Source organism: Lithobates pipiens, unplaced genomic scaffold (genome assembly GCF_037356315.1).
Source record: "Lithobates pipiens isolate NorthernLeopardFrog02 unplaced genomic scaffold, aLitPip1_a1.2 Scaffold_23, whole genome shotgun sequence".
Lineage (NCBI taxonomy): Eukaryota > Metazoa > Chordata > Amphibia > Anura > Ranidae > Lithobates > Lithobates pipiens.
This window is the reverse complement of record NW_027507785.1, coordinates 313,773,989-313,798,499: the sequence shown is the minus strand read 5'-3', so window position 1 is coordinate 313,798,499 and position 24,511 is coordinate 313,773,989. Positions and strand designations below refer to the sequence as shown.

General features: G+C 45.4%; 1 protein-coding gene across 3 annotated transcripts in view; it reads left to right on the top strand.

Annotated features, from left to right (window-relative positions):
* DNAJC6 (DnaJ heat shock protein family (Hsp40) member C6) overlaps positions 1 to 24,511 on the top strand; it is a 147,281-nt gene that overhangs the window by 58,147 nt on the left and 64,623 nt on the right. For all 3 annotated transcript variants that reach the window (XM_077450542.1, XM_077450543.1, XM_077450541.1), the window contains 4 exons: positions 6,215 to 6,365; positions 12,505 to 12,554; positions 18,109 to 18,257; positions 20,378 to 20,500. In XM_077450542.1, coding sequence (XP_077306668.1) covers positions 6,215 to 6,365; positions 12,505 to 12,554; positions 18,109 to 18,257; positions 20,378 to 20,500 — 473 coding nt within the window. The remainder of the gene's footprint in view (positions 1 to 6,214; positions 6,366 to 12,504; positions 12,555 to 18,108; positions 18,258 to 20,377; positions 20,501 to 24,511) is intronic.

Sequence of the window (24,511 nt, the reverse complement as noted above, 5' to 3'; positions counted from 1 at the left end):
CTGTGAAGGGGCGCATGTTTCCCGTGCTTAGAATTGTCCCTGCACAAAGTGTCATTTATGCAGGAAAAAAAGTCCTTTAAAATCACTCGCAGCTATTATGAATTGTCGGCTCCGTAATACAGAGAACACTCATTGAAAGTCATTGATAAAAAAATAAATAAATAAATAAAAAAGCGTGGGGGTCCCCCAAATTCAATTACCAGGCCCTTCAGGTCTGGTATGGATATTAAGGGGAACCCTGCCTCAAATTTAAGAAAAAATTTGACGTGGGGTTCCCCCTAAATATCCATAACCAGACCCTTCAGGTCTGGTATGGATATTAAGGGGAACCCCGCATCAAATTTAAAAAAAAATTGACGTGGGGTTCCCCCTAAAAATCCATACCAGACCCTTTATCCGAGCACGCAACCTGGCAGGCCGCAGGAAAAGAGGGGGGGACGAGAGAGCGGCCCCCCCTCCCTCCTGAACCGTACCAGGCCACATGCCCTCAACATTGGGAGGATGCTTTGGGGGTCCGTGACCCCTCAAAGCACCTTGTCCCCATGTTGATGAGGACAAGGGCCTCATCTCCACAACCCTGGCCGGTGGTTGTGGAGGTCTGCGGGCGGGGGGCTTATCAGAATCTGGAAGCCCCCTTTAACAAGGGGACCCCCAGATCCCGGCCCCCCCCCTGTTTGAAATGGTAAGGGGGTACAAAAGTACCCCTACCATTTCACAAAGAAAGTGTAAAAAATGGTTAAATAAAACAAACACACTTTTGAAAAATTCCTTTATTAAAAATAAAAAAAAGATTCCAGCGGCGGTAATCCACTCTTGCTATCCAGCGACGGACGGTCGTCTCTCCAGCGATGTCTCATGTCATCCAGCGCAGCGAATCCTTCGTCCTTCTTCTGTCTCCGTGGAGGAGACACTGCAAGGATTCCGGCGGCTGACGTTTCTTAAATACGGAGGGCGGGGCCACCCGTCACCTGACCCCGCCCCCCTCTGACGCAAGGGGAAACCCGGGGTTCCCTGTGACGTAGGGGTGACCCGCACCCCTCTGATGTAACACAGGCAGGTTTCCGTTACATCAGAGGGGGGCGGGGTCACCCATACGTCACGGGGAACCCCGGGTTTCCCCTTGCGTCAGAGGGGGGCGGGGTCAGGAGACGGGTGGCCCCGCCCTCCGTATTTAAGAAACGTCAGCCGCCGGAATCCTTGCAGTGTCTCCGTGGAGGAGACAGAAGAAGGACGAAGGATTCGATGCGCTGGATGACATGAGACATCGCTGGAGAGATGATCGTCCGTCGCTGGATAGCAAGAGTGGATTACCGCCGCTGGAATCTTTTTTTTATTTTTTTATTTTTAATAAAGGAATTTTTCAAAAGTGTGTTTGTTTTATTTAACCATTTTTTACACTTTCTTTGTGAAATGGTAGGGGTACTTTTGTACCCCCTTACCATTTCAAACAGGGGGGGGGCCTGGATCTGTGGGTCCCCTTGTTAAAGGGGGCTTCCAGATTCTGATAAGCCCCCCGCCCGCAGACCTCCACAACCACCGGCCAGGGTTGTGGAGATGAGGCCCTTCTCCACATCAACATGGGGACAAGGTGCTTTGAGGGGTCACGGACCCCCAAAGCATCCTCCCAATGTTGAGGGCATGTGGCCTGGTACGGTTCAGGAGGGAGGGGGGGCCGCTCTCTCGTCCCCCCCTCTTTTCCTGCGGCCTGCCAGGTTGCGTGCTCGGATAAAGGGTCTGGTATGGATTTTTAAGGGGAACCCCACGTCAATTTTTTTTTAAATTTGACGCGGGGTTCCCCTTAATATCCATACCAGACCTGAAGGGCCTGGTAATTGAATTTGGGGGACCCCCACGCTTTTTTTTTATTTATTTATTTATTTTTTTATCAATGACTTTCAATGAGTGTTCTCTGTATTACGGAGCCGACAATTCATAATAGCTGCGAGTGATTTTAAAGGACTTTTTTTCCTGCATAAATGACACTTTGTGCAGGGACAGTTCTAAGCACGGGAAACATGCGCCCCTTCACAGGCATACTATAGACAACCCCCCCCCTACGAAATTTAAAGGAATATTACACTTTTATTGTTTCACTTTAATCATTATTAAAATAACTGCTCCCGAAAAAATGGCCGTTTTTAAAACTTTTTTTTGCATTGATACATGTCCCCTGGGGCAGGACCCGGGTCCCCAAACACTTTTTAGGACAGTAACTTGCAAATTAGCCTTTAAAATTAGCACTTTAGATTTTGAACGTTGGAGTCCCATAGACTTTAATAGGGTTCTAAAGTATGCTTTATACTAGCTCCGTCGAATCTTCTTTATACATTCGACAGACACCATAAGCCTTCAAAGACAGATTCGACCGTAATTCATGTGGATTTTCGGACGAATGCAATTTTTGAACGAAAAACGAAATAAATAAAAACGAATTTCGGGAGTAACTAAATAAATTAAGCTTTCGGACGAAAACGAAATTCCGAAACGAAATATTTTACTCTGCACATGTCTAATATATATAATATATATATATATATATATATATATATATATATATATATATATATATATATATATATATATATATATATATATATACACACACACACACTGGCTTATCCATGCCTTTATGTATGAAGCACATTTGTGTACTGGTCCAGATCATTTGGTGGAGGGGAGATTATGGTGTTGAGTTGTTTTTCAGGGGTTGGTCTTGGCCCCTTAGATCCAGTGAAGGGAACACTTTAGGCGTCAGCATACCAAGACATTTTGGACAATTTCATGCTCCCAACCTTGTAGGAACAGTTTGGGGATGGCCCCTTCCTGTTCCAACATGACTGCACACCAGTGCACAAAGCAAGGCCCATAAAGACATGGATGAGCGAGTTTGGGGTGGAGGAACTCGACTGGCCTGCACAGAGTCCTGACCTCAACCAGATAGAACATCTTTGGGATGAATTAAAGTGGAGACTGCGAGCCAGGCCTTCTCGTCCAACATCAGGTCCCGACCTCACAAATGCCCTTCTAGAAGAATGGTCAAGCATTCCCATAGACACACTCCTAAACCTTGTGGACGGCCTTCCCAGAAGAGTTGAAGCTGTTACAGCTGCAAAGGGTGGGCCAACTCAATATTGAACCCTACGGACTAAGACTGGGATGCCATTAAAGTGGGAGTCCGCCGGGAGTCCGCGTTTTTTTTTTTTTTTAAAAGCCAGCAGCTACAAATACTGCAGCTGCTGACTTTTAAAATAGTGACACTTACCTGTCCAGCGTGCCCGCGATTTCGGCACCCGAAGCCGATCTCTCGATCGTCTCTCGGGTGCTGCCGCCGCCATCTTGGGTATGGGAATCAGGAAGTGGAGCCTTTCGGCTTCATTTCCTGGTTCCCTACTGCGCATGCGCGAGTCGCGCTGCGCAATAAGGATGGACCCGCTGCCTCTGGGATCTGTGTGTTTCCCAGCAGGCAGCGGGGGACTTTCGGAAAGGGGCGTAGATCTACGCCCCTTTCCGCAGAGAGCTATCCCGGAAGTGGGTGCAGATACCTGTACTGTACAGGTACCTGCACCCCCCTGAAAGGTGCCAATTGTGGCGCCGAAGGGGGGGAGGATTCCAATGAGCGGAAGGTCCACTTTAGGGTGGACCTCCGCTTTAAAGTTCATGTGCGTGTAAAGGCAGGTGTCCCAATACTTTTGACAATATAGTGTAGGGCAGAAGAGGCTTCAGGTAAGTGTCTAAGACCTAAATTAGCATTTAACATTGTGAGGGAGCCTCAATAAAAGGAAACATTGTTTACTTTCCATTGTGTTTAATTGTGTGTCCTGTTAGAGAGATTTCCTTTTAGTTTCTGTCCCAGATACATGGCAGGCGGTGAGAGAAGATCTCTCCCAGGCAGGGGATATCGACTCAGACCGTTGTAACTGGAAACAGTTTAACCATTGGACAATTTCCCCTCTATCTCAATTTCTGTGACTACTCAAAAATTTTGAATTTCCCATCACTTCCTGCACCAGAAACAGTGGTCACCAGGAATATTAGTAAGGGTAAATCTCCCCATAGCGGACACAGACAGCAATAAAAACCCCACTGAGGTTCTAACCCTTTCCCCACTTTATTAAAAAAAAAAAAAATGCTACAAACGATACAAAGTAAAAACATACTTCTATCTACTAGTTGCTATTCAGCTCCTTCCAGTGAAATGTTACATTGAACATAAAATGGCTTGGAAGGGAGAGGGGGAGGGGTTCATGCAGTTCTTTGGCACTTATGGTGTGGCCCTCAGGGGCCCCGATGATTCTGCGGTCAAGCCAGCAAAGAAAAAATGAAACGTGCACATTGCAAATGCAGGCAGCATTTGCGCAACAAGCGCACCAGAAAAACGCATGAGACTCACTGCAAAAAAAAAAAAAAGTACAGGTGCGTTTGTCATGCACGGGGAAGCCCGTTCAAGTGAATAGAATGCCCAATACTGTCACGTGACAAATGCGCACAAAAAGCGCTAAAAGTACTCACAGAGGTGTGGGTGGGGCTTTAATAGGTAAATGGTTTGGTCAATTTTTCACACTATTTTTACTTCCTTTTCGCTTATATATTTTTTTTCCTTTGATCTTTCATAACATGGAGAAAAATATCAACTTGCAATTAGCAGGGGGCTGTAGAGAGCACAAAGGGGATGTTATACTAGTGATCTCCAGCAGTCTCATGCAACATATCTCCAGTCTATGATTGTTTTCTAAAACATGTCCCCAGCTGTTCCATGTCTGCAGTCTCTGACCATCTCCTGTATCATGTCTGCAGTCTCGAAGCATCTTTTGTATCATGTCTGCAGTCTCTGACCATCACCTGTATCCTGTATGTAGACTGACCATCTCCTGTATCCTGTCTGCAGTCTCTGACTATCTCCTGTATCATGTTTGCAATCTCGGACTATCTCCTGTAACATGTCTGCAGTCTCTGACCATCACATGTATCATGTCTGGAGTCTCTGTCCATCTCCTGTATCATGTCTGCAGTCTCTGACCATGTCCTGTATCATGTCTGCAGTCTCTGACTGTCTCTTGTTGCACATCTGTCTCTGACCATTATCTGTTGCATGTCTTCAGTCTCTGACCATCTCTTGTATCACGTCTGTAGTCTCTGACCATCACCTGTATCCTGTCTGTAGACTGACCATCTCCTGTATCATGTCTGCAATCTGTGACTATCTCCTGTATCATGTCTGCAGTCTCTAAACATGTCCTGTATCATGTCTGCAGTCTCTGACTGTCTCTTGTTGCACATCTGTCTCTGACCATTATCTGTTGCATGTCTTCAGTCTCTGACCATCTCTTGTATCACGTCTGCAGTCTCTGACCATCACCTGTATCCTGTCTGTAGACTGACCATCTCCTGTATCATGTCTGCAATCTGTGACTATCTCCTGTATCATGTCTGCAGTCTCTAAACATGTCCTGTATCATGTCTGCAGTCTCTGACCATGTCCTTTATCCTGTCTGCAGTCTCTGACCATCTCCTGTATCCTGTCTGCAGTCTCTGACCATCTCCTGTATCATGTCTGCAGTCTCTGACCATGTCCTTTATCCTGTCTGCAGTCTCTGACCATCTCCTGTATCCTGTCTGCAGTCTCTGACCATCTCCTGTATCATGTCTGCAGTCTCTGACCATCTCCTGTATCATATCTGCAGTCTCTGACCATCTCTTGTATCATGTCTGCAGTCTCTGACCATCTCCTGTATCATGTCTGCAGTCTCTGACCATCTCCTGTATCATGTCTGCAGTCTGACCATCTCCTGTATCATATCTGCAGTCTCTGACCATGTCCTGTATCATTTCTGCAGTCTCGGACCATCACATGTATCCTGTCTGGAGTCTCTGACCATCTGCTGTATCATGTCTGCAGTCTCTGACTATCTCCTGTATCATGTCTGCAGTCTCTGACTATCTCCTGTATCATGTCTGCAGTCTCTGACCATCTCCTGTATCATGTCTGCAGCTTTCTGTAGCTCTACATTTAGCCAATATTATGTGCGGCCCTTAGGGGCCAAACTGGAGGCTCCCTAATTTTAATCACTGCTAAAATAATCAGTAGAGACATACTTGTGGGAGTGACTTGAGGTATAAGTACATACAAATGCTTACACTTCGATTCTGCTGGAATTCTGGTAAAGTTCTGGATAGATACAATGGAATAATTAACCCCTTTCTGGCCTTCTTGCAGGTGCCTCTTCCCCGGACATGGAGGCGAATTATGGAGGGGGCCTCCTGGACATGGTCAAAGGAGGAGCGGGGCGCCTCTTCAGCAACCTGAAGGACAATCTGAAGGACACTCTGAAGGACACGTCTACTAAAGTAATGCAGTCAGTTGCCAGGTGAGTGTAAATCGGTCCTACCATGAATATTAACCCCTTACTGCTGGCTGTACATGTAGATTTGGCTGCATGCTGGTGGGATTTAATACTTTGCTGCCACTTACAGTATCTTTTTTTATGTGCTTGTATGCTAAGCAATGTGTCAGTGTGCAAGTATTTAAGGTGATTGTAAAGCTACGATTTAATATAAAAAAAAATAATAAACATGTCATACTTACCTGCTCTGTGTAATGGCTATGCACAGAGCAGCCCCGTCCCCTGATGACACTCTTGGCTCCTCCCCCCTGCTAAGTGCCCCCATAGGCTTGCTATGGTATTACTCATGCAAGCTCGTTGCTTTGCTCTCTGTGTACGTTGACACACACAACATGGCTCAGCCCCACACTCCCCTCCCTGTTTGCCGCAACTCCGATCTAGGTAAAGAGTCTCTGACGGAATCTCTTTACCACGTGACAAGCCGTGTCCAATCACTCTGTCAGAGGAGAGTAGAGGAGGGCCGATCGGCTGCTCCTCTGACAGGGGGTGTCTGTGCCGATTGATTATCAGCGCAGCTCCCCCCCCTCAGGATGCCCACACTGGACCACCAGGGATGCCACCAGACCACCATGGATGCCTACCACCAGGTATGCCACCCTAGACCACCAGGCATACCAATCAGTGCCCACAATGGGCATCACTGATTGGCAGACATTATTGTTTGGCACTTATTGGCATCCATCAGTACCATACATTACATCCGTGCCACCTATCAGTGCCCATCCGTGCCACCTATCAGCGCAGCTCCTCCGCCAGGGATGCCATAAGACCACCAGGGATGCCCACCACCAGGTATGCCAACCTAGACCACCAGGAATGCCAATCAGTGCCCACAATGGATGCCAGTGCCCACAATGGGCATCACTGATTGGCAGTCATTATTGTTTGGCACTGATTGGCATCCATCAGCACCATACATTACAGTACATCCATGCCACCTATCAGTGCCCATCCATGCCACCTATCAGTGCATATCCGTGCCACCTATCAGTACCCATCTGTGCTACCTATCAGTGCCCATCCATGCCACCTATCAGTGCCCATCCGTGCCACCTATCTGTGCCTCCTATCAGTGCCCATCCATGCCACCTATCAGTGCCCATCCGTGCTCAACAGTGCCACCTCATTGGTGCCCATCAGTGCAGCCCCATCAGTGAAGGAGAAAACGTACTTATTTACAAAGTTTTGTAACTGAAACAAAAAAAAAACATTTTTTTTTCAAAAAAAATTTTTTTCTTTTATTTGTTTAGCAGAAAGTAAAAATCCCAGAGGTGATCAAATACCACCAAAAGAAATCTCTATTTGTGGGAACGAAATGCTTAAAAATTCTGTTTGGGTACAGTGTAGCACGACCGAGCAATTGTCATTCAAAGTGCGACAGCGCTGAAAGCTGAAAATTGGCCTGGGCAGGAAGGTGTATATGTGCCCGGTATTGAAGTGGTTAAAGTGTAGCCAAAAATGATTGTTTTTTTTTTTTAGTTATTGATAGAGTGGAGAGGGATTAGAACCCCTGTCAGTTTTTAATGCTGTGTCACTGTTAGGGAGATTCATCCTCTCTATTTGTCATTTTTACCATTATCATTAAGGCCGGGTTCACACCGCTGCGATGCGGGAACGGCGCGAATCCGCGGCGTTTTCCCGCATCGCATTACCCACGCCGGCAGTTCACACTGCCCTATGCGGACGGCTGGGAGTGTCAATGATATGTTAATGACACCCCCAGATCCGTCCGCATATCGCAGTGCGATCTGCCGACTTGCACAGGAATCGGATCACATGGTGTGAACCCCCATGCGATCCGATTCTGTTGCGGACCAAAAAAAGGGTCCCGTGCGAGTTTGCTGCGGGAGCGATGCGAATTCAGCCATACTATCTGTATGGCTGAACTCGCATCGCTACGGAGATCGGATGTGATTTGCGGTGCGAATCACATCCGGATCTCCCCCCGCAGCAGTGTGAACCCAGCCTAAAAGTAAGGCCCGATTCACACCTATGCAGGTTGCAGTTTGCATCTTCCTGGTGAATTTTGCATTTTTCAATACAAGTTTTTGATCCATTAAAGTCTATGGAACCAAAAAAAAAAAAATCCCTGGCCCTTTCCATAGAATGCACAGATGTGAACATGACCCATAGGAAACCATGTTAAATGGACTGAAGTGTGTTTCTGCAAAACTGAAAACGCACAAAAAAAAACGCATAGGTGTGAACCAGGCCTAAAAGAAAATCCCAAATTTTGGGTTGTCCCCAGAAAAGTAATAGAGGGAAAATCTTCCAATGGGGACACTAGCTCTGGTGACCTGAGGGGTCCCCAAGTGATTGCCTTAATTTTCAGGGATTTCCTCTCACTTCCTGTTTTGCCTATTGGACAGGAAGTGCAGGAAAATCTCCCCAATGGGACACAGAAAGTGAAAAAAAATCTGACAGGGGATATAACCCTCCCTTAAGCCTGGTACACACGATCAGATTATCGGACAAATTTGCGTTTTTTTTTTTGTTGCATGCTGGTCGAAAGTGAAGAGGTTTATCAACATAAGAAAATTCTCGTCCAACCGAATTCAACTTTAGAAGTGATTAATGTGTTAAATTGTTCTGTATGTATTCTTCAGTTTCTGAGCATGCCTAGTCCTACTCTTAGCCCTTGTACACACGGTCGGACATTCCTACAACAAAATCCGTCTGATTTTGTCCATCGGATTTTGTCCGAAACTGGTGTTGCATACACACAGTCGGACAAAGTTATCGGAAAATCCGATCGTTCGAAACGTGATGACGTTATTTCATTACGACGGGACTACGTTCAGGCTAGTAGCCAATAGCTTTGGTCTAGGAATTTGATCTGAGCATGCGTGGCACTTTGTCCGATCGGAATTCTCTACACACAATCAGACAAAGTCCGATCGGATCATGTTGTCGGAAAATGTTTTATAGCTCAGCTCTAAAACTTGGATATTCCGACGGAAACAGTCCGATGGAGCCCACACACGGTCGGATTATCCGACAACGCGGGCCGATCGGACATTTTCCGTCGGAATGTCCGACCGTGTGTACAAGGGCTTACTCTTTTTTTCGGACAAAAACTGTACTGACTAAAGAAAATGGGATGTTGTGTTCACTTACGACAAAAAATGTTATAGCCTGCACTTCCTGTTTTTGCCGTCCGAAAATTCGTAATCGGCCGCCAAAAGCACCGTATTACGAAAATCGGCAGATCGTTCATCAGAAAAAAATTTACTTCAAATTTTCTGATGGTGTGTGCGGGGCCTTTACTCCATCCAAAATTAAACTAAAAAGTTTGGCCTAGAGTTTTACTTTAACTCAGTAAAGTGCCTTCTATTGCTCCCACCGCCTCCAAATCTCCAAATTCCATATTTTTTTCTGTAATCTGAATTCCTGTTAAGTGGTGGCTACATTCCGAATCCATGGTCCCGCTGTATGTAGGAACGTAGTCACCCTCTGTTGCTCCATCCCCTGATGGACCATGGCAGGGGCCTCCAAACTTTCTAAACAAAGGGCCATTTTACTGTGCTTCAGACCTATGGGGGGGCCGGACTGTGGACAGCAAGAATATCATTTTTCTGGCATCAGTGGGAGTAAACAGCGCCCTATCTTTGTTATTCGGATGAGAAATATGCCCCATTGTTGGTGTCAGTGGGCAGAAATATGCCCCATTGTTGGTGTCAGTGGGCAGAAATATGCCCCATTGTTGGTGTCAGTGGGCAGAAATATGCCCCATTGTTGGTGTCAGTGGGCAGGAAATATGCCCCATTGCTGGTGTCAGTGGGCAGGAAATATGCCCCATTGCTGGTGGCAGTGGGCAGGAAATATGCCCCATCGTTGGTGTCACTGGGCAGAAAATATGCCCCATTGTTGGTGTCAGTGAGTAGAAAATATGCCAATGGTTGTTGTCAGTAGGCAGGAAATATGCCCCATTGTTGGTGTCAGTGGGCAGGAAATATGCCCCATGGTTGTTGCCAGTAGGCAGGAAATATGCCCCATTGTTGGTGTCAGTGGGCAGAAAATATGCCCCATTGTTGGTGTTAGTGGCAAGAAAATATGCCCCATTGTTGATGTCAGTGGGCAGAAAATATGCCCCAATGCTGGTGGCAGTGGGCAGGAAATATGCCCCATCGTTGGTGTCACTGGGCAGAAAATATGCCCCATTGTTGGTGTCAGTGAGTAGAAAATATGCCCCATGGTTGTTGTCAGTAGGCAGGAAATATGCCCCATTGTTGGTGTCAGTGGGCAGGAAATATGCCCCATGGTTGTTGTCAGTAGGCAGGAAATATGCCCCATTGTTGGTGTCAGTGGGCAGAAAATATGCCCCTTTGTTGTTGTCAGTGGGCAGGAAATATGCCCCACTGTTAGTGTCAGTTGGCAGAATAGTGTCTTATAATAGTGGGATAAATAGTACCTCAAGGGCCGGATAAAGGCAAGTAAAGGGCTGCATCTGGCCCCCGGGCCGTGGTTTGGAGACTCCTGGACTATGGGATGTGTAGCGTGCACAGAGCAGTGTATGTGACCCAATGTGGACTGCTTGTTCCAAACAAACGGAAGTGGGGGGGGGGGGCTCATGAAAAATGCTATTCATTGTACAGGCTCATGTGGAGCTCATGAGTGAGCACGCACAAGTGCCCCCATGGGAAGCAACCATGGGGGGGGGGGCACTAGACAAAAGGGGGTGGGGCAGGAGTGCTGGCGAGGGACCTGAGAGACCACAGAGCAGGTAAGTATAGACATGTTTTATTTACATTTTTTTTACTTTTTTACATTTTTACTTTACACTTCAACCGCTTGCCAACTAGTCATCATTACACTGCAGCAAGGTGGCACGATCCCACAAATCGCCGCAGGTGTACGTCGGCTAATCAACTCAATTTCGTGGGTGAGCGATTACATTGGCCAAGGGGGGGGGGGAGCCAATCAGCGGGTGGGGCGGACTCAATGTCCGCTGGCCACCCACGATCGTTCACCACAGCGACAGAACAGGAATCTGTGTAAACAAGGCAGATCTCCGTTCTGACAGGGGAGATCACACAGATCCTGTCTTTCTGCTAAGAAGGAAGACGGATCTGTGTGTTGTCCCAGGGAGCCCACCCCCCATTCAGTTAGAACACACAGTCAGGGAACACATTTAACCCCTTGATCACCCCCTGGTGTTAAACCCTTCCCTGTCAGTGTCATTAGTACAGTAACAGTTTATGTTTTTAGCACTGATCACTGCAATGTCGTCACTGGGTCCCAAAAAAGTGTGAAAAATGTCAGTTAGGTGTCCAATTTGTCTGCCACAATGTCGCAGTCCCGCTAAAAATCACTGATCGCCACCAGTCCTAGTAAAAAAAAAAAAATAGATAATAATGCATATCGGCCTAAACTGATGAAGAAATTAGGTTTTTGGAAATGTTTTATATTAATGTATTAATGTTTTAATTGGATCATGCTTGTCTGTTTTTTTTTTCTCCTTCCTCTGGATCAACTGTGGGTATATGATTGGGTATATGGGATTGTATGATGTGTGTGTGTGTGTGTGTGTATATATATATATATATATATATATATATATATATATATATATATATATATATATATATACACATATATATATATATTTTTTTTATTATTATTATTTATTTTATTTTATTATTTTTTTAATGGTTGAAATAGATGGACTCAACCTGACTAACTATGTAACTGTAAATGTATAGCAGGAAGGAAAAAAAAAATTGTCGCTTTTTTTATTTTTATAGCGTAAAAAGTAAAAGCCGCAGAGGTGATCAAATACCACCAAAAAAAGCTCTATTTGTGGGAGAAAAAAAGTCGCCAATTTTGTTTGGGTGCAATGTCGCAGGACCGCGCAATTGTCAGTTAAAGTGACGCAGTGCCGTATCGCAAAAAATGGCCTGGTCAGGAAGGGGGTAAATCCTCTCGGGGCTGCAGTGGTTAATAAGCTTTCTCTACTCCATCCAAAACAAAAAATGAAAGTTTTCGCTATTTATGAGAAAGGTCCGATGTATGGAGAAGTTACTTTATCTTTCCCCGGCGGTGCAAGACCAGCTGGTTTCTATGCCAGAAATAAACTCATTGTCTTTTTTTTTTCTTTTTTTAGTTATACGAAAGGAGAGCTGGATATCTCATATATTACCTCAAGGATTATCGGTAAGAAACTTTTTTTATTTTTTTTATTTTACGTGTTTGTACAGATATAATGTTTTATGTCTCCTTTAACAGGTCTGTTTTATTTTCAGCAATCTTGACCTGAGTCTTCCACCCGGGCCAATAGCAGCGTAATATGGGGTCCTACCTACCTAAACCTATTCATTATCCAATCAGGCAGGCCCTTGCCCTACACACCACCCATTTTAACCCCTTCCCGCCAAGCGTATGCAGATGTGCGGCCTTGGCTTTCGGGGGTCATGCCGGGATGATGCCCGCAGCTGCAGGCATCATCCCGGTACCGTTGTTTAGAGCGGGCGATCGGCTTTCCAGGGATAACAACTGATGCGGCTAAAAGCCACTCGGTTGTTATACCGGAGGAGCGGGAGGGGACGTCCCCCCCTCTTCCGCCGCCTCCCGCTGCTCTGAACAGGCCTCCTGTCCCACCGGAAGACCCGATTGACGATCCGCCACTTCCGGCGCCTAGTGACAGTCTCCTGATTGTAAACACGGAAGCGACGTCACAACGTCACTTCCTGTTTACTCAGCTGCCAATGGCGCCAGTTTAAAAAAAAAAATATACAGTATTCAGAATCGCCGAAAATGGCGATCTGAATACTTTGAAGTGCAGACCCCCCCCAATCCCTCCATAAAGAGTACCTGTCACCACCTATTACTGTCACAAGGGATGTTTACATTCCTTGTGACAGCAATAAAATTGTTTTTTTTTTTTTTAAAACACAATTCAATAATATAAAAATAAATAAAATAATAAATAAATAATAATATAAATAATAAGAAATAAAATAAATAATAAAATATATATTTTTTTAAAGCTCCCCCATCCCCGCGAGCTCGCGCAGGAAAGAAAACACATACGGAAGTAGCGCCCGCATATGTAAATGGTGTTCAAAACATACATGTGAGGTATCATCATCAGAGCGAGAGCAATAATTCTAGCACTAGACCTCCTCTGTAACTAATCTGGTAACCATAAAAAAAAATTAAAGCTTCACCTATGGGGGTTTTTAGGTACCGTAGTTTGTCGCCATTCCACGAGTGCGTGCAATTATAAAGCGTAACATGTTTGGTATCTATTTTCTCGGCGTAACATCATCTTTCACATTATATAAAAAAATTTGGCTAACTTTACTGTTTCGTTTTTTTTTAAATCCATGAAAGTGTCCCTCCCAAGCGCTCTCCCAAGGGGGTTAGCTTGCGTGCTCGCGCCCGTGTGATACAGTATATCACTCGGCCCCACCCCCGTGTGCTGCGTTATTGATTTGATTGGCAGCAGCGGGAGCTGGAGCTTGAAGAACAACGCGTGCTGCAGGGGTTGTGAACTGGGGGGAGGAGAAACTTGCTGAAGGGGGCGGGGCTCACAAGTACCGTCAGTGGTTGCTAGGACGCCAGCGGTCTGGCAGGCCGACAGTCCAGATCAGAGTGTCATGCAATCCAGGTCCGGACCATGGGCCACCTTTTAGGCTGGATTCACACTTTTTTTTTTTTTTGAGCTTTTTGCATTTTGCAGATTTGTACTACAGTCCATTTATCATGGTTTCCTATGGAACACGTTGTGTTGTGCAAATCTGCAAAATGCAAAAAGCACGAAAAATGCATAGCTGTGAATCCAGTCCTAACGAATGCTGCCCTAGGGCAGTGGTGGCAAACCTTGGCACCCCATATGTTTTGGAACTACATTTCCCAGGATGCTCAACTACGCTGCAGCATGCAGGAGCATCATGGGAAATGTAGTTCCAAAACACCTGGGGTGCCAAGGTTCGCCATCACTGCCCTAGGGCAATTGTCCACAAGGTGCACCTGAGCAGTTCAAATGAGCAGCGTAACTAAAACCACTAGATGGTGCAAGCATATCTTTGTGGAACACTTGAGGACAGAATTAACCTGAACCACTAGATGGCACAGACACACACTTGTGGAACACTTGAGAGCAATATAAACTCAAACCACTAGATGGAGCACATCTGTGGGACACATGAACTCGAAGCCTGTAAGACGGGAGAGGGCGGGAAGTTCTAGGACTTGAATCCGGATACATTCACGTCCATAGGTGTGTGCAGCCTATTGCATTAGGGTGTGCATCCCAAAGCTTTTTTTAATTTTTTTTATTTTTTACAGCCTCAGCTGCACTGGACAGAAAGTGCTCTGTGCTGAGCGACTTCCTGTTCATTCACCAACTGAAGCATAGTAAACACCGTTTACTATGCTTCCGTTACGATATAACACAGTGAATGAGTTTGTTCATTTAGAAAAGGAAGGGGCCAGCAAACATTTACTAGCCCCTTCCTCCATTCTCCATCCTTAAACACCCCCCGCAGTGGGGGGGGGGGGGGGGGGGGAGAGAAGCCAACAGCACTGCAGTAGAGGGAATTGGCACAGCACAAAATGATAAGGGTGTGCCCAGGCATACCTGGCACACCCCTTGCGCATGTTCATGTCGTAATTCTATAGCAAGCATGTGTTGGTGTGTGTGGTGAATGGGCACTGTAGTGCACTGCAGTACGTTTTTAAAACATTGCAACGTTCCCTTTTTTTTTTTTTACAAACTTGTATGTAATTCTGTGCAAAAATGCAACATGCCCTTCTTTTTTTTTTCTGCCCACCCCAGTTAGGGTGACACATTTCCAAACCGCCATTCAGGGACCACCCCCACATTCTCAGAAATCAGCTTGTGCCGTAACGAATCACAGCACAGCCAGGGTGGTGGGTGCGCGCTCCACCCAGAAGCACTGATCACCGCCCCCCCCCCCAAAATGATTTTATTTTATTTTTATGATTTCTCCAGTCATAAGCAGGAGGCGGGGCTTGTGCCTCTCCAGATATTCCTGGTTAGGACAAGTGCTACCAGTGAGTAAAGCGGCGATGTGGCGGCCTTTTTTGGGGGCATCCCTGGGGGGGAGGGGGGCGGTGACTGTGTCAGTTTCATTCCGGGACACTGTATTGTCCTAGAATGAAGGTGCCTGAGACCTGGCAACAGACCTGCAAAATGTGTGACTGTCCCAGGAAATCCAGGACATGTGATCACCCGAACACCAGTGCACAGCAACCAATGAACTAAAGCCACTGGACATAAGGCAGATTGCCTTGTTTTTATGTTTTTATGTTGCTTCAGACAAAACACTACTGGGGTGAAGGATTACTTTACAGGCAACAAGAGCTATGATGGCGCTAACTCATAGGGGTTGATTCACCAAAGGCAACTAGACGGTTGCACTCTGCAACTGCAGTTGCTCCAGTGCTTAGTAAATGAATAGAAGCTCTGCTGACTTCCATCATCCAATCATGTGCAAACAAAAATTCTGTTTTTTTTTTTTTTTCCTTACATATGATTGGGTTTGCAAAATGTGAAGGTTTACCTCATTTACTAAGCTCTGGAGCAACTGCAAAACTTTTCAAACTGAACAGTCTATTTGCCTTCAGTAAATCAACCCCCATGTGTCCATGCATATATAGGGGTTAATTCATAGCTCCCAACTGTCCCTGATATGGAGCAATGTCCCTCTGTCCCTCATTCCTCCTCAGTTGTCCCTCATTTTGGCCTGATCTATATAGATGTAAATAAAATGCACTTTTTTCTTTCAAAAAGTGTTTCCGAGTGTCAAACCTTTAATCCAATTTCTAAATTGCTGCATTTGTAAATTCCAAAAGCCAATATAAAGGAATAATAGTGGTAAAAAAAAGCACTTGTGGGTTTAACCAATCTTGTTTTTTTGTACAATTCTCCTTTAAGGGGGCGTGGCAAGGGGCGTGTCCTATGCCTGCATACTTTTGCTGATAGGTGTCCCTCATTCCCATCTCAAAAAGTTGGGAGGTGTGGTTAATTTACTAAAAAGGAAAAAGACTGTGCACTTTGCAAAGTGCAGTTGCACTCTGCAAGTGCAATTGCCCCAAAGTTTAGTAAATGAGGTGAGGCTTCACGTTGCAAAGAATACCCAGTCGCGTGCAAGGGAAATAAACAAAACAGCATTTTTTTTTTCTTGCACTGGATTGGATGATGGAAGCCAGCAGAGCTTCCCCTCATCTACTAAGCTCTGGAGCAACTGCATTTGCAAAGTGCACAGTCTGGGGATTTATTTAACTAAAGGCAAAACCACTTTGCACTATAAGTGCACTTGGAAGTGCCATCATTGTAGATCTGAGGGGGACATGCAAGGAAAATAAATAAAAAAACAGCATTTTTGCTTGTACATGATTGGGAGAAAAAATCAGCAGAGCTTCCCCTCATTTCAGATCTTCCCTCAGATTTACAGTGACTGCACTTCCAAGTGCACTTGTAGTGCAGAGTGGATTTGCCTTTAGTAAATCAACCCCAGTGTGTCCTTTGTCGGGACATATGAGCAACTTATAGCAGAAAATCTGAATTTACAAAATTCTAAACAATCAATTAATGAGAGAAACAAAACAACAAAAAATATCTGCATCTTGTCACCCTTACCCCTAACACAGGTGGTTTTCCTTGGATGTCCCCCTCAGATCTACAGCGATTTTACTTCCAAGTGCACATCCAAGTATAACTTGGAAGTGCACAGTGGATTTGCCTTTAGTAAATATCCCCCTATAGCGGACTTATATGTTCTTCACCTATAGCAGCCCCCTTTCTCATAAGGCAAGCAGGCCAACTGGTACTTGGTTGCCCCCAGGTCTTACACACAGTGCTATAGTGCCTGGCTACCACGCCTGGGCAGACACGAACTGAGTATAGCAGACAGGTAGAGTGGTTCAATGACAGTCCAGGTACACAGCAGGGAAGATCCAGGATAGTTAGGGTCAAAACTAGGGATGCACCGAAATTTTGGCCGCCGAAACATATCGGCCGAAAATGTCCCTTTCGGCAATGGGGCGGGGCGGGTCTCTGACCACCTCCTGTACCATGTCTCCAGTCTCTGACCACCTCCTGTACCATGTCTGCAGTCTCTGACCACCTCCTGTACCATGTCCCCAGTCTCTGACCACCTCCTGTACCATGTCCCCAGTCTCTGACCACCTCCTGTACCATGTCCCCAGTCTCTGACCACCTCCTGTATAAAAATATTTTTTAAAAAGAGTCATTTTCGGTATCGGTGCTGTTTCGGTATCGGTTTTGGTTTTCGGCCTAGTGTATTTTTCATTTTCGGTATCAGTTTCGGCACCAAAAAACCCATTCTGTGCATCCCTAGTCAAAACCGAAGTCAAAAAGCAGGCAGAGGTCAGAGAATAGTCCAATACGTCTTCATAATCCAAACTAGCAGGCAGGGCTGACAAACGGAACTTGGGACACGTGTTTCAAAGCTATCACAAGCATGAGACTGCAGGCTTGGCTGGCTTAAATCAGGTTTGGTCTCCACCCAGGGAGACTGGCTACATCAGTGCTCGGTATATTTGCCTTTAGTAAATCATCCCCACCATAGTCAGGAACTTGCCCTTTTATATTTTTGTTTTATTCTGCATGGGGCAAATTGAAAGGTGGGATATGATTGGTTAATTATCGGGGGTAAAATGACTAAAGTCTGGTACGTTCCTGTTCATTTCGACTAAATGAAATGTGCTTCCTTCCCAGTAATGTCGTTTCCAGCAGAGGGCGTGGAGCTGGGATTCAGGAACCATATTGAAGACGTCCGCTCATTCCTCGATTCCAGACATCTGGACCACTACACAGTGTTCAATCTATCACCCAAGTCTTACCGCAGTGCCAAGTTCCACAACCGGGTGCGTCAGTGCCGTCTATTATGTCACACAGATCTGTGCCATCTCAAAAGCTTGTTTTTTTCACATCACAGTAAATATAATCTTTTTGTTGTTGTTGTTTTTTTGCTGTTTATATTATTATGACTACTACACTGTTCTTTGTTTAGACTTTGCTGGATCTTAGGGCAGTCTTTGTGAAAACAACAAATGAAATCATCCCGAATTGTTGGCCAGAGACAGTTCGGGGGTCTCTGTATAAAATCTGCACTTTGCGACTGTCCCATCATTGGTGCAAAAGTAACTAGGCGTGTGCAGAACAAAAAAATCTGATTCGTTATTTATATAAATTCTTTTTCAGAATTTGTCTTGCTTATTTCATTTCGAATAGATTCAAATTTTTTAATTGCTTTCAAATCGAATTCCATTTGAAATCGAATTTATTCTATTCTAAATTAGAATTTTGGAAGATTGGTTATATTTTTTTCAATCCAATTCTATTTTATTGTTTTTTTTTTCCTATTCTATTTTTTTTATTTTCTATTATCTTCTATTTCTGTTTGAAATTCAAATTTATTCTATTTGAATTTTGGAAGATTGTTATATTCTTTCTGTTCAATTCTATTCTATTGGTTTTTTTTTCCTATTCTATTTTTTTATTTTTTATTCTGTTCTATTCTATTGGTTTTTTTTCCTATTCTATTTTTTTATTTTTTATTCTATTCTATTCGAAATTCTAAGTTATTCTATTTGAATTTTAGAAGATTGTTATATTCTTTCTGTTCTGTTCTGTTTTTCTATTCTATTATTTTATTTTCTATTCTTTTCTATTATATTCTATTCTTTTCTATTTAAATTTATTCTATTTGAAATTTAAAAATGTATTCTATTTGAATTTCAGAAAACGGTTATACTGTTATATTCTTTCTATTCTATTCTGTTATTTTTTTCTATTCCATTTCTTTTCTATTATGTGTGCAGTATTTCTTTCTATGTGTAACATTCCCTTACCATTCGATATCCATCTTTAGTTTGCTGAGAAATCACTTTGAAAATCACCCCCCCTAGAATTCCTGGCTTCTTCTCCTCTTACTATTTCCTTTCCACTTTTCCCTTTTCTTCCTGCTTTCACATTTTTCGTTCCTATTTCCAACTTTCCTCTCTTCCTTAGTTCTTTCCCTTGCAGTGGTGGCTGGTGAAGTTTTAGGATAGGGGGGGCGCCAGACCCCATCCTTACTTTTTGACCCCTTCCACTTGGCGCAAATGGGCGTGGTTTCAGCAAAATAGTGGGTGTGACTTACAGGGGTGTGGCTCTAAGGGGGTGTGGTTAGTGTCTGAGATGAACAAGGGAGAGAGGGAGGGACAGCAGGCCCAGATCCTACACAACAATAGAAATATGTGTATTGCAGAAAGTTTAACAATCAGCATTAAATATACTCCAAACACCCGGTGTTAGAGCTTTAATTATCCCGCCACCATGGTTGTTATGGTGTCAGGATGATTGATTATTTCTATTATTACATTGTAATATAAAATTAAATCATTCAACTCATCATAATGCAGAATCAGTGGGAGCCCGAGCGTGTCATCTGCCATGTCGCCTGTCACCAGATGCCATCAGGTGCCCCCAGTGGAGTCGGTCCTTACATCAGGTGCCCCCAGCAGAGTCGGTCCTTACATCAGGTGCCCCCAGCGGAGTCGGTCCTTACATCAGGTGCCCCCAGCGGAGTCCGTCCTTACATCAGGTGCCCCCAGCGGAGTCCGTCCTTACATCAGGTGCCCCCAGCGGAGTCCGTCCTTACATCAGGTGCCCCCAGCGGAGTCCGTCCTTACATCAGGTTCCCCCAGCGGAGTCCGTCCTTACTTCAGGTTCCCCCAGCGGAGTCCGTCCTTACTTCAGGTTCCCCGAGCGGAGTCCGTCCTTACTTCAGGTGCCCCAGCGGATGCCGTCCTTACATCAGGTGCCCCCAGCGGAGTCTGTCCTTACATCAGGTGTTCCCAGCGGAGTCCGTCCTTACATCAGGTGCCCCCAGCGGAGTCCGTCCTTTCATCAGGTGCCCCCAGCGGAGCCCTCCTTACATCTGTGTCCCCATCAGCGGAGTCCCTCCTTACTTAGGGTTGCTTATTTCTCTTATATCTTGCAGGTCTCAGAATGCAGTTGGCCTGTAAGACAAGCACCCAGCTTGCATAATTTATTTGCTGTATGCAAGAACATGCACAACTGGTTACAGCAGAACCCCAAAAATATCTGCGTTATACACTGCATGGTAAGTGACTGCTCTGCATTAAAAGGAAATAGAATATTCCATTGTTTTTTGTTTTTTTTAACCAATGAAAAACTTTTTTTGCAACCTTTATTTAAAGCTATATTAAAGCTTTATTTTTGTTTTTTTTTCTAAAATAACAAACATGTTATACAGTAATACCTTGGATTGCGAGTATACGCGGTTTACAAACGTTTCTCAATACGAGCTAGTATTTTTTTTAAATCCTGACTCGGTTTGCGAGCTTGTCTCACAAGATAAGCAGGATTCAAGCCAATGGGGTGTGCAGTACCGCATTTAGCCAGAGGTTCGGGGGCGCCAGTGACACTTGGAGCCGATCGGATGCACTCGGTAACAGTCCGTTCCCAAGTGCCTTTGAGCCTCTCTGAGTGCATCCGAGCGGTCTCCGAGTGTTTCTGAGTGTCTCCAGCACCCCCCCCCCACCTCTGGCCACATGCGGTACTGCATACAATAGCAGTGGCTGTGGAATGAATTATCTGAGTTTCCATTATTTCCTATGGGAAACTCGTTTTGTTATACGAGTGCTTTGGATTACAATGCATTATTCTGGAACGAATTATGCTCGTAATCCAGGGTACCACTGTACTTACCTGCTTTATGCAGTGGATTTTCACAGAACAGCCCAGATCCTCTTTTTTGGGTCCCTACTACGGCGCTCCTGGCTCCTTCTTCCTGCCGAGTGTTCATTCACACACTGAACTTTAACCCCTTACTGCCTAAGCCTTTTTCTTTTTACATTTGTAAGCATGCTTACTAGGGATGCACCGAAATTTCGGCCACCGAAACATATCGTCCGAAAATGCCCTTTTCGGCAATTTGCCGAAAGAGAAAAACGGCCGATAATGGAGCCGAAAATGGGGCGGGGCCAGGGTAGGGGGCGGGGCTCCGCCCCCCGCCCCTGGTGCGCCCATCATGAAGAGCTATATCACGCTATAGTGCAGGCAAGCCGTCTCCGCCGCCTGTTTGATCACAGCACGGGAACATCACAGCTTTCAGTTCAATAGCTGTGTGTTCCCGGCCGCGCGCCATCATGTACAGCCCCTCCCCCTTGTCAGGGCACTTTGATAGACAGATCACCCGTAGGATTGGACGGATGATCTGTCTATCAAAGTGCCCTGACAAGGGGGAGGGGCTGTACGTGACGGCGCGCGGCCGGGAACACACAGCTATTGAACTGAAAGCTGTGATGTTCCCCTGCTGTGATCAAACAGGCGACGGAGGCGACTCTCCTCTTCTCTCTTCTGTTTTCTCTTCACAGGTTGGCTGCTATGAGGGGACACACACACACTGGCTGCTATGAGGGGACACACACACACTGGCTGCTATGAGGGGACACACACACACACTGGCTGCTATGAGGGGACACACACACACTGGCTGCTATGAGGGGACACACACACACTGGCTGCTATGAGGGGACACACACACACTGGCTGCTATGAGGGGACACACACACACTGGCTGCTATGAGGGGACACACACACACTGGCTGCTATGAGGGGAGACACACACACTGGCTGCTATGAGGGGACACACACACACTGGCTGCTATGAGGGGACACACACACACTGGCTGCTATGAGGAGAGACACACACACTGGCTGCTATGAGGGGAGACACACACACTGGCTGCTATGAGGGGAGACACACACTGGCTGCTATGAGGGGAGACACACACTGACTGCTATGAGGGGAGACACACACTGACTGCTATGAGGGGAGACACACACTGACTGCTATGAGGGGAGACACACACTGACTGCTATGAGGGGAGACACACACTGACTGCTATGAGGGGAGACACACACTGGCTGCATTGTATCAATTGTATCAATTGTGTCATGTATCATGTGTGCAATTTCTGACCCTCTCCTGTACCACGTCCGCAGTCTCTGACCATCTCCTGTACCACGTCCGCAGTCTCTGATCATCTCCTGTACCACGTCCGCAGTCTCTGACCCTCTCCTGTACCACGTCCGCAGTCTCTGACCATCTCCTGTACCACGTCCCCAGTCTCTGACCATCTCCTGTACCACGTCCCCAGTCTCTGACCATCTCCTGTACCATGTCCCCAGTCTCTGACCATCTCCTGTACCATGTCCCCAGTCTCTGACCATCTCCTGTACCATGTCCCCAGTCTCTGACCATCTCCTGTACCATGTCCCCAGTCTCTGACCATCTTCTGTACCATGTCCCCAGTCTCTGACCATCTCCTGTACCATGTCCCCAGTCTCTGACCATCTCCTGCACCATGTCCCCAGTCTCTGACCATCTCCTGCACCATGTCCCCAGTCTCTGACCATCTCCTGCACCATGTCCCCAGTCTCTGACCATCTCCTGCACCATGTCCCCAGTCTCTGACCATCTCCTGCACCATGTCCCCAGTCTCTGACCATCTCCTGCACCATGTCCCCAGTCTCTGACCATCTCCTGCACCATGTCCCCAGTCTCTGACCATCTCCTGCACCATGTCCCCAGTCTCTGACCATCTCCTGCACCATGTCCCCAGTCTCTGACCATTTTCTGTACCATGTCCCCAGTCTGACCACCTCCTGTATAAATTTTTTTTTAAAAAACAGTCATTTTCGGTATCGGTGCTGTTTCGGTATCGGTTTCGGTTTTCGGCCTAGTGTATTTTTCATTTTCGGTATCGGTTTCGGCACCAAAAAACCCATTCGGTGCATCCCTAATGCTTACAAGTTAGAAAATTGCTCAGAACCCTCAATCATTATATATATAATTATTTCTTTTTTTTTTTTTTTTTTTTTAGCAGAGACCCTAGAGAATAGAATGGCAAGCGTTGCAATATTTTATGCCACACAGTATTTGCGCTTCGGTCCTTCAAGTGCAATTTTCTTTTTCTTTTTTTTTTTTTTTTTTTAAATACACTTTCATGAATTAAAAAATAAAGAGTAAATTTGGCCCAATTTTTTTTGTTTAATGTTAAATGTGAGTAAGTAGATATCAAACATATCATGCTTTAAAATTGCGCACACTTGTGGAATGGCGACAGACTACAGTATTTAAAAGTCTCCATAGGCGACACTCTAAAAATTTTAGAAGTTCCACAAAAAAGCCTGGTTACAATATGCCCAACAACACCTTGTCATGCCTCATTGGCTTTTTTTGTTCAAGTATCGTTGAATTATGCTCCTTAAAAACATCCACACCATCTTTTTGGAGAGCAGCCTGCATTTCTCCTGTGGTGTTTTTCTTTGTATCCTGAGCAATTCTTCCACCAATGGTGGCTGCAATCTTTCTAGTCTGTCTACCTGACCCTGGCTTGATATCAAAACAGCCCCGAGTTTTCAACTTCTTAATAAATGATTAAACAGTACTGACTGGCATACTCAAGGCTTTGGATATCTTTTTAGATCCTTTTGCATCTTTGTAAAGTTTCATTACCTTGTTATGCAGGTCTTTTGACTGTTCTTTTCTACCTCCTCATGGCTCAGTGTCTAGCCTGCTTGGTGCATCCATGTGATAGCTAACAAACTCATTGACTATTTATGCACAGACACTAATTGTGATTTAAAAAGGCACACATGTGCCCCAGTCTACTCCTGTTGATTGATGCCCAGAAGGCCTTTGACAGGGTAGACTGGGGATTTATGGTCCGAACCTTGGAGGCAATGGGCGTGGGGCCCAAAATGGTTCAAAGGATTAAGACACTTTACTATCACCCAATCTCAAGAATTAAGATTAACGGTACGTTGTCCCCACCCTTCGAGTTGAAAAACGGCACAAGGCAGGGGTGTCCTCTTTCACCCCTGCTGTTTGTGCTGTCCCTAGAGCCTCTGCTTGCCTCGATCCGTAAGGAGCCACTGATCAAAGGAATTTTAATAGGACAAGAAGAGCATAAATTGGCTGCTTTTGCAGATGATGTGCTATTCTATATTAGGGAACCAAGTAATACGATGCCCAAATTAATAGAGGAATTAACACATTATGGCCAACTTTCGAACTTTAAAATCAATCAAGCCAAATCTGTGA